The sequence below is a fragment of the Aythya marila genome (genome assembly GCF_965140915.1).
Source record: "Aythya marila genome assembly, chromosome: 14".
NCBI classification, from domain to species: Eukaryota; Metazoa; Chordata; class Aves; order Anseriformes; family Anatidae; genus Aythya; species Aythya marila.
This window is the reverse complement of record NC_139055.1, coordinates 8,707,754-8,725,329: the sequence shown is the minus strand read 5'-3', so window position 1 is coordinate 8,725,329 and position 17,576 is coordinate 8,707,754. Positions and strand designations below refer to the sequence as shown.

General features: G+C 49.5%; 1 protein-coding gene across 1 annotated transcript in view; it reads right to left on the bottom strand.

The window, feature by feature from the left end:
- PSD2 (pleckstrin and Sec7 domain containing 2) overlaps positions 1-16,226 on the bottom strand; it is a gene marked incomplete at its 3' end in the record, with an annotated part of 47,167 nt that extends 30,941 nt beyond the window's left edge. Inside the window, exons 1-5 of the mRNA XM_082771322.1 lie at positions 16,185-16,226; positions 9,096-9,584; positions 7,990-8,184; positions 2,378-2,458; positions 1,703-1,815 (exon numbers count right to left, since the gene is read on the bottom strand). Coding sequence (XP_082627448.1) covers positions 1,703-1,815; positions 2,378-2,458; positions 7,990-8,184; positions 9,096-9,584; positions 16,185-16,219 — 913 coding nt within the window. The 5' untranslated portion in view covers positions 16,220-16,226. The remainder of the gene's footprint in view (positions 1-1,702; positions 1,816-2,377; positions 2,459-7,989; positions 8,185-9,095; positions 9,585-16,184) is intronic.
- Positions 16,227-17,576: the final 1,350 nt, after the last annotated feature.

Genomic DNA, 17,576 nt, shown 5'->3' with positions numbered 1-17,576 from the left:
GCATTGCTTGGGTTAGATAGACCATGCCCTCCGTGGCCTCCAGGTGGAGCTGATGTCCCAAAACATGCTATTCACTTGCTGTTGCTTGGCTCAGCCACATTCATTTTCTCTGCTAGAACAGTGCCATAGCACATACATATAACTCTTCGACATCTGGCCCTTTTCAATAAAGGAGAACACCCACATTGTGTCCAAGCCACAACTCTCTGGAAGAAAGGCCTACAACCCCACTCAGAGGTCAGCAAGTCAGAGCTTCTGCCTCCCGTGTTTGCAGCATCCTGTCATGCAGGCTGAAGCAACCCTTGGTGTTGCAACAGTTGTGTCTCCAACAGTGGAAGAGTAATTGAATCAGCACATAGAAATGCCCTGAAAGGGTAGGGCTGTAAGATCTTCACAGCCACCAGACCATCTCCAGACCAAATTACTTTGGCTTTATCACGTTTCTACGTTGACAGACTACCACAGACACACATGTTTCTTTAGACATCTAAGTAACATGTAGTGGCTCAAATTTCATTTTGGTGGAAGACCCTGTGCCAGTTTCGTCTAGACACAAGTAGAAGGAACTACATTCTGAAGGAATACCATCAGCTTGCAATAGTTTCCTCAATCACTGCACATCCAGTGTCTGCAAAAGGTGTGAACTGCAAGAGCTACTTTGCTTCCCTCCAGGCCTTGTACATATTTATTAGATTGGATTACAATTGTATTTTTAAGCCCCTTTCACTTTCAGCACTAAGCACAGATCTGTCTTGCTTGGGACTCATCCAGTTTGCATTTGGTCTGCAGTGTGGTCCTTCCCAGCCTTGTGAAATGTGCTGCCACCATCACAGCTAATGCTGTAGCACTGTTTATGAATGAGTCATGACAGTGGCATCAGTGATGTGTTTCAGTTCCACTTTTCATTAGTCTTAATAGTTTTGTACTCTTCAGGATTGTAATATTTTCAAAGCAGTTCCTGCCAGCAGCAGGGACATCTCCACTGATTGCCATGTCACTGTTGAAGAGTTTAACTTTCTGGGTTCACCCTTTTTTTGTATTAGCAGATAATTTCTCATGCAGCCAATATAAATGGAGAAGGTCTCTGAAAGTGGCTAACAAAATACACAGTTCCAGTGAGCCCAGGATTTTATCCATCTCTGCTTTCCCCTGCTGCACTTGTAGAGAGCAAAGAATGCAACCCCTGTGCATAGCAAGCCAATGGTCTTTATCAATCTGTATGGAAATGTCTTCCATTCAGCTGTACCTCTTTCAGTGGACAAGATCTTGGGCTGAGCCAATACCACTTTGCAAGCCACAGCTGCAGTAACTCACTACCCCTGAGAATTACTCCCTCCCTCCCCTGGTGCTGGGCAAAGGGCAGCCACTAAGCCAGGTCACAGCTGAGGAGCTTACCTTCATCACAGCTCACCTGCACTTGTGTGTCCCTGTTACTGGGAGCCCACACTCAGGCCATCAGGCCCTGAGGGGACACACAGGACTCTCGCGAGGAGGTCTGTACAGTGCCTGGTGTCCCCAGTGCCTCCCAGGGCAGGGCTGGTCAGCAGGGCAGCACCCCGGAGGAAGAATAAGCTGCAGCCTGGTCTGGCCAGTGGTTGCTACTCAGGAGGTGGATGGTTAATTTTATGTGCAGGCTCTGTGACACAGGTGCACTGTGAGTGTGCAGCAGTGCCACAGCAGAGCTTGGGAAGGAAAGTGGTACCTTCAGAAGTGCTCTCCTCTGGGTTGCACTGGCAGTATCGCCGGGAGAAGTGAATCAGCACCCGCTCCCGCTCCTGCGTCTCTCCCATCAGTGGGAATGCTTTCAAGAATGTCCTGCAAAGAGAAAATGATACTTAAAGATGTCATGGATCAATCTACTGGGAAGCAACCACGCTAAGGAGAGAGGTGGAAAGGGGATCCTCAGAGCAGCTAGGAACGCCTTTGTCCTCCCCCCAGTCTGTGCACCCCTTGGCCCCTGCAGGTGCAATGCAAAGGGTTTCTATGGAACAAGCTCTGACCTGTGCAGGGAAACATGCTCTCAGCTGAGATCTGACCCACCTCTGGCCCAATGGCAACAGGATGGGTTGTCCATTCCAAAGGGCAGAAGTTGATCCCACTTGCTCTGAGTTTGTACAAAACAGGATTCCTGGGAAAGCTGCTCTCCACCATGGGGAAGCAGGTTGTGGGCCCTCCTGTTAAATACCACTTTTGGTGGCATTATGTTGTGCCAAACGTGACACCAAAGTAAAAATTAAATGACAACCTAGAGCTCCCCCCAGTCCCTGCTCCTGTTGCACAGACAGCCTCTGTGGAGTTGGGAAGCCCAGAGGAGAAACCCACCACAGTACTCTGCTCTGGCCAGCCCGGACGCGGGAGTGCCAAGAGACCAGCTCACCTGAGTGCTTTGTCAAGGGTCAGGCCAGTGAAGTCAAAGAAGCTGAGATACTCCTCTGCTACCAACTTGCTAAATTCGTTACTGTAATTAAAGAGGGAGTAGTCAGCCCTTTCATCAGGGAAGAAGACACTGTCTACAAGAGAACAGCAGATTGCTGCCTCCTGGCCAGCCCAAACTCCCAGTATGACACTGCAGACATGATCCCAGACCCAGGAGGACTTTCTCCCAGATTGAAAGGCTGCTGGAAGACCTCCAAAAGGCCCTGAAATGCCCACAGTCTAGCACTGCAGCTGCCAGCCTTAGACACCTGAGAATGAGGGGTACCTGCCCTCAGTGCACCCCTCCGCCATGCTTCTGGCCAGCCAGAGCCTCCTCCACCCAAACCAGCCAGGGATACACAGCCTGAGGAGGAGGCCATAAAGATGCCTAGTGCCTTCTCTCTTACCTTGTCCTCTCCCATTGCTGGATGTGTCCCCTACTCCCACTGCAAAATTCCTGGTCTCCACCCCACATTGGCTCCCATCTCACTCTCTCACCACAGCACCTTGCTTTGCACCTCTTTGCAATCCCACCCTCAGACACACCAGCCTGCATGTCAGATGGATGCTCCTGGGGTACTGGAGCAGCCAGGGTGCAGGAGAGCTCAGTGGAGATTCTGGCCCCACTAGCCCCTAAGTGCTTCTCCAGGGGTAAAGGAGGATGCTTGGAGATTTTGAAGGATGCTTGGAGACTTCTTGCTTTTAAAGCCAGAATGGGTGATATTAAATTTGTCTATCTGCACAACTCAGGTAGCAGAAGAGCAAGGATGATCAGTGAATGCTGGCACAAAATGGTAGATGATCTCAATTCAGTGGGATTGGTCGATGTTGGTGGATGACACCAAGCTGTGTGGTGAGGTTGACACACTGGAGGGAAGGGATGTCATCCAGAGGGACCTTGGACAGGCTTGAGGGGTGGGACTGTGCAAACCTCATGGAGTTTGACAAAAACAGGTGCAAGGTCCTGCACCTGGGCCGGGGCAATCCCAAGCACAAATACAGGCTGGGCAGAGAATGGATTGAGCACAGCCCTGAGGAGAAGGACCTGGGGGTATTGGTTGACAATAAGCTCAACACGAGCCAGCAGTGTGGGCTTGCAGCCCACAGAGCCAACTGCACCTTGGGCTGCATCAAAAGTGTGGAGAACAGGGCGACGGAGGTGATTCTCGCTCTCTGCTCTGCTCTCACGGGATCCAACCTGCAGTACTACATTCAGCTCTGGGTCCCCCAGCACAAGAAAGACATGGATGTATTAGAATGAGTCAACAGAAGGGCTATGAAGATGATCAAAGGGCTGGAGTACCTCTCCTACGAAGGCAGGCTGAAGGGGTTGGGGTTGTTCAGCCTGGAGAAGAGAAGGGTCTGGGGAGAACTTAGAAAGGCCTTCCATTACCTACAGGAAAGCCAAGGAAGGATTCTTTGTCATGGAGTGTACAAGAATTAATGGCTTTAAACTAAAAAAAAAAAAAAGATTTATACAGATTAGATATGAGGAAGAAACTGTTTACTAGAAGGGTGATGAGGCACTGGCACAGGCTGCCCAGAGAAGTTGTGTATGCTCCATCCCTGGAAGTGTTCAAGGCCAGGTTGGATGGGGCTTTGAGCAACCTCATCTAGTGGAAGGTGTCCCTGACCATAGCAAGGAGTTTGGAACTAGATGATCTCTAAGGTCCCTTCCAACCCAAACCATTCTATGATTCTACGATTCAATATGATCACTCTTGCCCATATATAATTCATTTTCCTTCTCCCCACAAAATGAAAATCGAGTTTCAAGAGGCAGGATATAAGTATCAGTGCTGAAGTATGTGCAGGCCACAATTTCATTGTTGTCTGAAGACACAGGGCCTCATGAACATCAAACAATCTTACCATTTGGGATTGCTATCTCTGAGAAAGAAAATGGCCTCATGGCCAGCCCAGGTAAGTCTGTCTGAAGCAGTACTGCAATAATCAGTGTGTGGATTCCTGCTAGCTTCCTGTGGAAACTTCTGCGCTTCCCCTGGAACTTCACAACAGGGTGATTTGAGAAGCCAAAAATGACCATATGCGTGCAAAAGGAGATGTCACAACATCTTCACTTATGCCAAAGAACCAACAGAGCCAAGCGAGCCCCAGTCCTCCTCTGGGATCCTCTCAGCTCTAAACCTGAAGAAGACCTCATACATTGGCTGTGCCAGTGCTGTGAAATAGCCAGTGCCCTCCCTTCCACAGGTCAGCTCCCACCTCACAAGTGTGATCCTACAGTCTCATGGAAGAAAAGCTCTGATTCCTTCTGCCTGGACACCCTTTGCCAGATCTTCTGGGGATCTGCTTGGGCACTCCGGGCACTGTGCATACAGCAGACTGTCACACACTGCTGCACAGGAACAATCAACAGGGGAGAACAAGGAATTCTCCCACTTAACCTCAAGCTGAACTTGAAGGACCAATGCTCCCTAAAATCAAAAGACAACAGCACATCTACAGCCCTGCACAAATCTTGGGTGGACTGAGTTGCTCTTGAGGTGTCTTCGTGGCCTACCCTGGATTCCTAACTAGATCTGTAGTCAGGCAGGATGAAGGTGGGAGGGAGCTCCCCTTCACCTCACTCTTCCACCAGGGCAGACCAGGAGGGCAGGCAGGCTCACTGCCTAACCTTCAGTTCACCAGGTCTTGCTGATGGCCAGGACTCACGACCCTCAGGACCCAGACAGCCCAGCAAACAGTGATCTATGACAGCTTCTGTAGTGTCAGCAGCTCCCCAGCCCATCACACCTTTCCATGTGCCTCACCTGCTCCTTCTCCTTTGAAAAGCCCCAGGAAGAGACTGCTGACTTGGCCAAGGGAACCAGATGGTGTTTCAGGGCTGTCTGAAGGTAACCAGCCCCCAGAAGCAATAAACTCCTCTGTCTAGCCATGGGCCCCTCTTCCCTGAGCTCCAGACCAAGTCAACATGCCCTAGGCATGTCTGTGACACAAAGCTCTAATACTGGCCAGGGCAAGCCCATAGCCTCCTCTAAGGTGGGCTTAGATGCCTGCTCCAGTTTCTTTGTTCAATAATTTGTCTTTCCTCTCTCTGTGCTGTCCCAGCTTCTCCCATGGGAATGGGTGACACTTCCACCAGTGCTGCTCAGATATGTCAGAAACATCACTGCAAGAACAGCAAGAGGTTTCCCATGGAGACAAGTCTGTCATCCTGTGCTTAGTGGCTGCACGGCACATACACCTTCTACAGACCACTCATCTTAGAACCCTGTCTGATGCTTCCTCCCTCTCCCTGGTTTGGGAAGGTCCAGGCACCAAGAGTGATTACTGACCTGTCTGGGTCACAAGCCACCTCCAGGGTGACACAGGAGTCCTGGCCTTTTCTTCCAGTTTCATTCCTGCATGGCTGCACATGGATGCATCATGTGCTGTTTTACTGCACTGAATCACACTGTCCTACAAGAGCTACACCTCTGTTTTCTAAGATCCTTATAGTGCCACAGCCACCTGGATCAGAAAAACAAGAGTATCCATAAAAAGTATGGATCAGTAAAATTCACCTAATCTCCAGGAGGGAAGCAGGCTGTGTGGCCAGGCTGTGTGGCTGATGGGACTCTGACAGAGCCCTGGTTCTCCATGTGCTGCAATGCTGCAGCTCTGCACACTGCTGCCTGCTCCTTTGCTGCCTGCATGGGTTTTCAAGCGCAGCAATCTGTTGGGAAACCTTGCAAGTAAGTGCTTGGTGCTGCCATCCTTGTGGTCTGGCACCTGAAACAGGTCAACCTCTGTCCAGCAAGAGATATGTGACTGGGGGTAGTAGTAGAGCTGAGATGATGACACAGACAAATTCAGCAACAAGGATTTTCCGTGTAGAGCTCAGTCACTGAAATGCATGCTCTTGACAGACTGAGATAACTTCTGGATTTAGAGTTAACATCATATAATCATGTCAGCTGGAAATAAACTATTTGGAGATACCCAACCTCTATTTCCTTGTTCATCAAGCCTTGTCTACTTGCTTGACAATGACGAATTTTGGGGGGTTTTGTTTTTGAGAAAATTGCCAATACTCACAAAGAAAAAAAAAAAGGGGGGGGGGGGGGAGGTCAAGAGGAGCTGAAAAGCCTAAAAATGAAATTTTTACTTTACAAACAACCCTCCTGAGCATCACTTAGACCCTGTTCCCACAGACGTAGGTTGGTCCTACTTTGTCTTACGAAAGTGAGCAAGACCAGCTTAAAATATACCTATTCCCATCCTTCTTCCTTTCCTACTCCACAAAGCCACCTGCTTGGTCCAAGAGCCTGCAGATCTATCCAGGTTTTGTGCTAGGAAATGTTCCAGGTGTCAAAAACTCAGCTGATCAAAACACAAGTTGTTTCCTTTTAAAGGCTGTGTCAAGTCCCAGATGTGGATCACCAAACAGCTTCCCAAGGTGAGGATGATAGGTAGAGGGAGGACTGCAGAAATAAGCGAAGAGGCACACTCAGATGCACCCCAGAGACTCATTGAAACTGCCCCACTCAGACAGCTGAGCTGGTGTGGCAGATTTGCAAGAAAGACAGATGCCAGGCCTGAGGCAGCAGAAATCTGATATGTACCTGCTACAAGAGCAAAAGAGGCAAATGAAAATGCTGTCAAGTGATATAAAAAGTTTCCCTTGGAGATCACTCATGGGCTCCTTCCTCCCCAGGACCAAGCTGAGCTACAGACCATTCTCAGTATTGGAAGCTTGGGTATTTGCAGAGGGACAATTGTTTCCCACTGATCTAGACAGCAGGCCATTTCAACAACATACAAAGAAACAGAAACACGTTGTATTTTATCCAGGAGAAATGCTCTGGGGATTGGTGTCCTCATACCCACTGGCATCCTAAAGTCATATGTTACTGTTATGTTTATTACTATTTCCCCATCTTTTACAAACCACTGTACCTCTCTGGCATTTGAATAAACTCTTCTATTTCCCTTTTGCCTTCCCCATGCCAGTCTACCAGCTGAAGGGCCTGGACCTCTGTTGTGCAACTGTCTCTCCATCAAACCCTTGTGGGCTCACGCTGTCTATACAGACTGGTTCAGGAGGCACTGCAGCAAGAAGATTTTGGGGTGCAGACATGAATACCCTGGGGAATGGCAGAGCAAAGATGTTACAGGGCTTCTGTCTTGTCCCACTGAGACAGACTCTCATTGCCACTACACTCCCAGGAGCTCCAGTTAAACACAGGAAGGTCAAGATCCAAAACTCTTCAGCCTGGGGATTGCTTTAGGTGTCCTGCTGGGCCTCTTTCAAATGCAGGAAGCTCTTTGTTCTGGCAGGCAGCAACTGCAGCTTGTGGCAATTAATGCCCAATACATGCAAAAAACTTGTAGGATTCAAATTGCAATGGCATTGGTCTTGGACCAGTTTCAACTGGGAAGATGACAGGTAGCCCTGACATGAACCAGCAAGGCCTTGTAACAGTAGGTTTGTCCCTTTCTGTGTTTGTCCTGTTCACCATGCTCCCATGGACCCTCCCCACCACAGGTGTGTTTCTGATAGCCCGAATCAGTGCTGCCACCTCTGTCAACTGCTTGGCCAGGCTGGCTGCACTCCAAAGCCCCACTTACTTCTTCCCAAGCTGGCGTGCCACATCACAGCGCTTGAACCCTTCAAGGTTGTAGAGGCGCTTGGCCAGCCTCTTTGCAGCCTCGCTGTCTGCCCTGCAGCCATTTGCCAAGGTGTCTGTGCTTCCCTGGTCGAGCTGCTCTGTGCTGCCCATGTCGGAGTCAGAGTCTGACAGGGCATCTTTCAAGCTGGCATCGCTACACAGAAACAAGAAACAAGATTCAAGGAGCAGCAACGTGATTTGATGAAACCTGTGGAAAATACCACATTTTGATTTCTTCTTGTCCCAAACAAAAAGTATGAAAACACACTTGTGAACAGGACATTGGACAAAACCTCTTTCATTTCAGGTCAAAAGAAATGCATTTTTGATGCATTCAAAACAGTACAGATTCATTTCAAACTTTTAGGAAAGAGATGAAAGAGAAACTGACTCCTCACTAAAAAATGATGTCACATCCATTCAAAACAGGGAGACCCAATACCATTTTAAAGTTCCTCTCTTGCCACTGATATGGAAAGTTGTCCTGAATGGATACAGAGACTGACAAAAATATAGATCCATCTGGTTGATGTCTAAGGGATACCAAGCTTTTTTGGAGCTGCTGACATTCAGGAAACTTAAGGAACAGATGATATGCTTTTAGGGTTAGATTATTTGCTGAGGATTGGGTTTATTATTTGCTGGCTCAGAGGATGACATCTCCATTGATCTCCTCACTGTCTGCAGAAGAGCTCCTGGGGAAGCCTCTATAGGGTCACTTAAGTGAAACCTTGAGCACGTTTGGGAGTGTGTCTGATTAACTCTTACCTGTCATGAAGGTAATCTTTTGCAGATTTCAGTGGTCTGCCTAGAACAGCTCCAGCTTTGCCTGCCTTTAGAGCAGATGGGATTTTTGAGCAGCTAGATGAAAATTTGTCCTGGGGGTGTTTGGCCTCTCCACCATGACAGCACATGTGAGGAGGCACAAGGGGGGGGGGGGGGGAGGAAGCAGGAAAAAAAAAGGCATCTCCACCTCTATTACATTCTCTGAGGCTTGCTCCTGGGCTGGGACCCTGTAAGATAAGGATAATTCCCTTTGCCCAAGGAATTCAAGGCCTGCCGTACCTGATGGAGTTAATGATCTTGGTCGCTTCTTCCTCTGAACCTTCCACATGGAACCCATTTGGGATATTCTTCAAAGACAAACGGCTCAGCACATTCTCTGACCTGCTGCTAGTAATTGAGTGCCTGAGAGGGCTCCCAAAATCCCCTTCCACTGGTTTTACCGCTGCCTGCTCTTGCTTATCAGCAGCCATGTGGTGAAGGGCTTCTCTCTGCTGGGCCACCAGTTTCTGCTCCAAGAGCTCTGGGCTTTCCTTGACTCGTTGCTGGATCAATGGTGTGAGTGGGGCCTCAAAACTGACACAGCTGTCTGTCTCGTCTGTGAGAGAGAGGACATCCAGAGAGTCCAAGCTGCTGTAGTATGTGCCCTTCATTAGGTCAGACTCAACAATCTTCTCAAAGGTTGAGCTGAATCCATCCCTGATGTCTTTGAATTGAAAATGTTCCTTGTCGTCCTCACTACAGCTCAGCTCGGCATTTCCAGCAGCAAACCTGTACCAAAAGGAAAGATGTGGAAAATACTGTCAAAGTAATTGCTTGCACTGTTCATCTTGGAGCTAAGGGGCAGGAGAAGAGGCAAAAATAGATTCTGTGATTATAGGCCCTTAGGAGTTTTCTGTGGTATAACCTGCTTTGATCCCAGTTTTATTACAAGTTTCCAGAGCTGAGGAAGGTCGAGCTTTACAATGAGCAATCCCAGGGACCTGGGCAACCATGGTCAAGCCCCAGTAAAAAGCCAGAGCTCTGAACTGGTTACAGTGGTGCCTGACACCTGTGACTGGGCCAACTGCCAGAATGGATTTAATCTGCAGGTTCTCTTTCCCTTCAAGTGCTCTGATCCTGGCAACCCCAAAACCACAAAAGTCCTGCTGTTTGCTGAAGGGCTGCCCTGTGCTGCCTGTGTGTGGGCACATCTCTCCATTCTCACTGATGCACCTGTGATCAGGAAAGCCAAGAAGCTCAGGTTCTTGTGAAGTGGATACTCCTTCCTGTCCTTCGTCCTCTGCGATTCTGGGTGCCAGGTCAGCTGCCTGGTGATCTGTGGCAGGAACAGGCAGTGCTGGCACACCAGGGAGCAGGGCAGGCCCACCTGAAGGGCAGTGCAAGGAGGGAGACGATGCACAGCCTACACTCCGTGCGTGAGGCCAGTGAGGCTTTGACAAACAAGTTCTTGCACCCTTTGAAAAGTCATTTCTGATGTCTGAGCTTTTAGAGCTGCTGTTCACAAACCTAACTCTACGACTGTATGGCCTAAAATATTACTTGAATACGTAGAGCCAAATAATCTCTTCATTCCAGGAGCTCAGGGCTTTAAAAACACTGTCACCCAGATCACCAGAGCTGGCCACACAACAAACCAGACATAAGCAGAAATGACACAGACAGCATCAGCTCCTCAGACTACTGCAGCCTGGGGTCTCCTCATCCTCAGATCTGCTTGCCTTTGCAAATCCATTTATCCCTGAAGGCTGAACTGCAAAGCCTGGACATGATTTTGTGTACAGAACCGGTCTCCTCCCTCCACAAAGCAGGAGGAACTTTAGAAACTCTACCCCCCTGTAACAAGAAGGATTTTACAGGCTTAATTGCAGCCAGTGGTGGGAATTACAGACCTATCTTGGCAGCTTGACCCACTGCCCAACTTCTTGGAACTACCCCCTTTTATTTTCCAGTCCAAACTCCTATAGGAAGCAACAAAGTCAGAAGACCTGTGTCCCTACAAATGCCCCAGCGAAGTCTCTTGTGCAGGACAAAGGGTAGAGACCAGGGCAGGTGCTGTGGCAGAGGATGCATCAGTGGATGCTGACGAGCCTGCCAGCACCAACAGACACAAGTTCCACACACCACATCTCTCCCTGAATGGTCCCAGAGAAGACCCTCCCCAAGTGAAGACAGGCTTCCCACAGCTTAGACCAGCCCAGAAGCAGTGCCTGCATTTAAGTCAACAAAGCTGGGCTAGGGTGGGATACAAGGTACGACCTCACTTGTATGAATGAACACGACATAGCCTCCCACAGGGAACTGTTGTGTATTACACAGTGGGGAAGGCAATTGCTTTACTTAAATAAGGAGCCATATATTTATTTGCATTGTAATCACAAGCTTCTGTCTATTGAAGTAACATTGTACCTAATTGCCTGTGCTGCTTTTCCCAGTCATCTCTGAAATGCTGTTTTATTGCTTATGGCAAGGCATGCAGAGCAATGCACTTGGTTATTATTGCAACTGAACTGTGCCGGATTTTTATGCACTGAGTTGTTTACATTTCAATTCTCACTGGCTAATTAGTTGTAATAAAGTAGAACCTAGTTTGCTGTGTTGGTGGAGTAGGGAGGCCAATCACAGGACATGATGGCACTTAGGACTTTCTTGCCTGTGTACTGCAGGCCTTCTGCAAAGTTCTTCTGAAACTTTGTTTAATGAAATTTGAAATGCTTGTTGACTGTATATTAACATGGGAGGAAATGTCTGTGCAAAGGCAGCAGTCACAAACCCACAGGTACTAAGCACAGCTTACAAGCCAAACGCGGGGATTCCTAGATTTATCAGTTTGACTTTTTGCATGACTTTATGGGGCTGAAATCAGAGAAAATCAACCACCAGTGAAGCTCTCAGTTTGACTGCAGAGCTGCAAATCCCCTGAGATCAGCAGTGCCCTGAGATCAGCCCCATACTGGGGGATCCTGAGAAGGTGAAAGAAAATGAGACTTCGACATATGGTATATTGTCATCCAGGGGATGGTATGGGATAAATGAGAAAGGGAGGAAAAAAGATTCAGTGAGTGCAAACTGCAGTAGAAGTACTAAAGCTTTGGCTTTATCTTCTTGACTGGGGAAATTCAGAGACAATGGAGGACGACAGTGAATTTCCCAGTGCTCTGGTATGTCTGTCAGCTTTGTTTCTCATGACCCACACTTATTGATGAACACCAGTGCAGCAGGCAGTTAGCTATAGCAAGGAAAGACCATGCTGAGTTTGGCCTAGCCACATGTTTCTGCCACTCATACTATGGATAGGTGGTCAAAGTACGAAGGAGCCTGAACACAGCAAGCTAACCTGATCCCAGAGAATATGTGGTTTCCCAGATTTCATCTGTGTCCCTGAGGCTTTCCAGATGGCCTTCTGCATCCAGGTATAGTGTGTTTTGTCCCCTGCACATTCAGCTTCCCAGAATACTTATTTTCTATCCAAGTCAATATGTTCACAACATAAGATCATGGTCAGTGCATGCAGAGTGCAGTCAGGTTGCATCAGGCCCAAATCCTTAGCCTGCCACTTCTCCCAATTCATGCCCCAGTACCTTAAAATAATTGCAGTTCCAGTGACTGCAGCAGCATTCACTGACCACTTACGGCTTTGTCTTGAATTCACAGTCTCTGCCAGGGAACCACAGACCAAGCAAATATGATTCCCTTGCAGCAGAGAGACTTGCAGACATCCAAGACTTGACAGGGTAGCTTACAGGGCTTGTGGATCCTGTGTGAAGGTGGATTCCCCAGGCTCTCTGGACATCATCAGGCAGTAGCATCCTGCCCCAGACTTCTTCCTCTTCAATATCTTCAATTGTGCCTCTTGAAACAGTGCCTCTGCTTCATGCTGGGGGCCTTGGGTAAAACAACCAGCTTTTTACTGAGCAGCCTGCTCGACACTGCAGACGCAATGGATTAGGGATGCCTGTCGTCAGCCCACATGCTGTATAGCTTCCTAGCACTGCTGACACTCCTGGCCATGCTCCAGACAGTGCTCTCAACAAACGGCTCAGCCTGAAGCCTACACCAGGCTAAGACCAGGAGGTGATTCAAATGCCCCTTTTGGCCATCCCATCCCTGTCACACCTCCTCTTAAGAATCACAGAATCACCTAGGTTGGAAGAGACCTCCAAGATCACCTAGTCCAACCTCTGACCTAACACTAACAAGTCCTCCACTAAACCACATCACTAAGCTCTACATCTACACATCTTTTAAAGACATTTTCTGTTATCTTTAACAGCAGTAGCCAGATTGAGTGCCAGATGAGCTTCAACCTTTCTAATTTTGTCCCTGCACAGCCTTACAACATTCTCTAAGTCCCCCTGACTGGCCCACTCTCTTTTCCAAGATCATAAACCTTTTTTTTTTTTTTCCTAAGCTCAAGCCACAACTCTCTGTTCAGCCAGGCTGGTCTTCTTCCACACCAGCTCGTCTTTGGGCACGTGGGGATGGTCAGATCCTGAGTCATTAAGATTTCCTTCTTGAGGAGTGCCCAGAATTCCTGGACTCCTCTGCCCTTCAGAACTGCCTCCCAAGGGACTCTGCCAACCAGCATCCTGAACAGCTCAAAGTCTGTCCTTCAGAAGTCCAAGGTAGCAGTCTTACTGATCCCCCTCCTGACTTTCCCAAGAATAGAGAACGCTACCATTTCATGGTCACTCTGCCCAAGACAGCTCCCGACCACCGTATCTGCCACCAGTCCTTCTCTGTTTGTGAAGAGAAGATCTGGCAGGGCACCTTCCCGGTATGCTCACTAACCAGCTGCGTCAGGAAACTATTTTCCATACTCTCCAGAAACCTCCTAGACTGCTTTCTCTGGGCTGTGTTGTGCTTCCAGGATATGTCTGGGAAATTGAAGTCCCCCACGAGACCAAGTGCTGACGATTGCACAACTTCTGTCAGCTGCCTGTAGAACTCCTCATCTGTCTCCTCATCCTGGTTTGGCAGTCTGCAACAACCCCCTGCCAGGATGCTTCCCTTGTTGGCCTTCTCACCAATCCTAACCCATAGGGACTCAACCTTACCATACCCAGCCTCAAGTTCCACAACATCAGAACACTCTCTAATATAGAGAGCCACGCCACCACCCCTTCTGTGCTGCCTGTCCCTTCCGAAGAGCCTATAGGCAGACATTGCAGCACTCCAGTCATGGAAACAGTCCCACCACATTTCAGTGATGGCAACCAAGTCATAGCCTGCCTGCTGTACAATGACTTCCAGCTCCTCCTGTTTGTTGCCCATGCTGCGTGCATTGGTATAGATGCACTTCAGCTGGGGCATTGCCTGCTCCCCAGGCCCTGACATTGTTCTCCTGGGACATCTCTAATGAGACTTATTTCCTCCCCATGCCCTCTTCTTGCCTAGTTTAAAGCCCTCTCAATGAGCCCTGCCAGCTCCTGTGCTAATATCAATTTTCCCCTTAGGGACAGGTGGAACCCATCTGCAGTTATCAGGCCAGGTGCTGAGTAAAGCACCCTGTGGTCAAAAAAAAAAAAAAAAAAAAAAAAAAAAAAAAAAATATCTGTGCTGGCACCAGCCTCTGAGCCACGTGTGTATCAGGAGGGCTTTCCATGTCCTCTCTGTAGCCCTCCCTGTCACTGTTGGGATGGAGGAAAGCACGACCTATACTCCCGCTCCATCTACTAATCGTCCCAGTCCCCTAAAGTCCTGTTTGATAGCCTTCAGCCTTCTCTCTGCAATATCATCACTGCTAGCCTGGACTATCAAAGAAGGCCATGTTACTCTGCTGTTCTTCTCTGCTCATGGCATCTCTCTCATGTTGGGGAAGGAGGTACGTAGACAAGGCCATAAGGTTCACAGTGACTATTAACCCTGAGTGGCTACAATTCAGCCTGCTGGGTGATCTGTGGTGACAAAGGGAAGCATCCCTGCCCAGGAATGGCATGGAAAAAAGCTCACCTCATCCCAGTGACCAGTCATTTTCCCTCAGTCCCCAAGCCTGAAGAGCCCCAAGGAGGTTTAGGCAGTTACAGAGGCTCCCAATGAGGTTGTGTCTCTGGTCAGTGTCCCCCAGCCTGGAAAGTTCTGCCATGAAATCAGGCTGTCAGTATGGAGGACGCAGACTGGAGGTATGACACATGCTGGTCTGTCTCGGGCACTGAGAACAGGCTGACAGGTGTATTTCTCGGCTCACACTGCTGAGTTTCCACCCGTCCAGCCGCAGACTACGGCGTCTGGGAGAGGACTACCTGCCATGGACCTTCAGACATGAAGATGGCCAATTCTGCAAATTTGGGGTGTATCTGAAAAAGGTCAGTGTAAGCTCTTCTACACCTTGCCTGATGCATGGGTGAAGACTGCCTTGACCAGAGGTATCTAAACCTCATGAGGATTGCTGAGCCCCAGCAATGAGTGCCTGGTCCTTGGTGAGAGGAATAGATCCTGCTGGGCTGATGCAGTGATGTTTCTCCAGGCAGAAGCAAAGGGGACTCTTCAGCAGGCCCCACTGCTCTGCCTGGTCATTTCAGCAGCTGGGAACATGCTGTATGCTGGTGGCTCCATCTCCTAAGCCAGCAGGACATTCAGACCTGGTGCAGTGGCTCCAAGCATACACGCAGCTTCTGAGGCATTAGTGGGGCCACCTGGGCTGAGACACAATGAGCCCACATGGCCACTTCCATTGTGTCACAGCAATACACAGCACTTCCCAACTGCCCTGCTCACCTCCCAGCATCCTAAAGCACACACATCCCAGATGGAGCAGCACAATCCTTCCCCTTGCTGCACACTCATGAGCCAAAGCAGAAATCAAGCTATCCTTGTGTCACTCAGGCACTGGTAGCACCAGCCACAAGTGCAGTGGGGACCAAAGCTCAGTGCCTTGCCCTCTCTTACTAACAGCATGGTCCTTGGATGCAAAGTTTTGATCTGCTAGTCCATGGACTGCCAGAGCAAGCGATTCTGACAGGGACTTTCAGGGCATACCAGGCTCCCCATCAGCTCCAGGCTATTGTGCTTGCCCTGCTTTGATACCTAAACTATCTCAGCAAACTCTGCCTGAACTGCTGCAGCTAAATCTGTAACTTATAAGCGGGATGCTCCCAAAAGTCATCACCCTCAGCACACTTGAGATCTCTAAGCCTTTTCCTTCACCTTAGTGCATCAGGGGCAGCCACTCTCTCTAATTACATTTTTTCTGCATTTGCAATAGGGAAAGGAGCCCAGAGAGAAAAAGTGAAAACAGTTAGCTATGAGAGCAGCTGCAGCTCTTTTAACTGGTGAGTTACACAGGAAGGAATGGAACTCAAACCAACGAAATCTGGAAAACGGCACACATGAAGCAATGCCAAGCTAGTGTTACGATGGCTTCACACTCACCCGAGCTGATCCTCCGCCTCATTGCTGCTCAGCATTTCTGAGGAGCCCAGGAAGCCATGCAAGTGCAACTTGCCAAGGGCCTGGATCCGTGCCTCTGGAGCCAGGGATCCCCTCTCCCCGGAATCCACGCTGCTGGGGCTGGGCACGCTGCTGTCCTGCTGCTGCAGCCTCACCGCCTCCCCACCCACACCGAGCTCCTCGTCCACGCCGTTGTCCAGCGCTGGCCCCTCACAGCCTTCGCTATCGCTCGGGGTGTCTGCCCCTGATCCCTGCTCCTCGTCGCCTGCAGAGGCTGCCAGATGTTTGTCCCCAGAGCCCCGGCGCACCCCATCTGCTCCTTGGCCGGGCTCGGCATCATCCAGGGGGCTGGCCTTCCTGCTAGCAGGCTCCGGAGGCTGGCCAAGCTGTTCGTCCCCATCGCTGCAGGCTTGCACAGCAGGCTGCGAGCCCGAGGAATGCAGCTCGCTGGAGGATGCCACAGACAATGGGAAGTCACTCATATTCCGCTTGTTCTCCCAGCGCTTGCAGGCTCTCTCCCCGCGGTCAGCTCAGGCGCGGCACTACCTACAACAGAAAAGACACTGCGTCACACATGCCTGAAGGGATGTCTGAACGATGCTGGCTTGTCCATAGCAGCTCAGAAGGGTGACAGCCAGTGCCACATCTGCAGTGGCAGGAGTAGAGAAGGAAAATTCATCCCCCACCCTGCTTTGACCCCTCAGTGTAAAAGCGGGGAGGAGTCATGCAGGGAAGGTTGTGTTGCTTGCAAGGACAAATGCTTGTTACCCAGCACAGTGAGACTGGAGAAGAAAATCTGCTTTTGAGATCCTGAGCCACCAGGGCCAGGCATTCCACCTTCCAGAGAGCAGAGGTCCCAATAGCCCCCACACAGCCCAGCCCAAACAGGAGCTGGGGACAGGAATGTGGCCCTACTGCTCTTCCCCGGCTGGTGACTGGGGTCCTATTCCCCGGCACTCTCTGCCCACCAAAAGCTGGGGCCTGTTTCTTGGCCTGGCAGAAATAGGAGAAAGGTGTGATTTTTTTTTTTTTTTTAAACACATTTAAGCAGCCATCATGTGCCAACCTGTGTGATTCTCCCTGCTGACTTCTCATTTCTAAGTGTCTTCTTCCCTGCCAGAGTAACACTTCTCCAGACACACAGGTACTGCTGAAGCAGTTGCCTGTTAAAATTCCAGCAAAAGCATCCTTACTGAATATCCCATGAGATGCTCTATCTGTAGGGCAAGGGAAGGGCACTATATTGCACCAAGTGACATAAATGGCTTTTTCGATAAGATCTTAGCCATGGGCTACAGCCCCACAGTGCTATGCAAGTATTGTAAGCCCTGCACCTGAAATCCAGTGACCATAGTGCCAGGAGAAATGACCTCT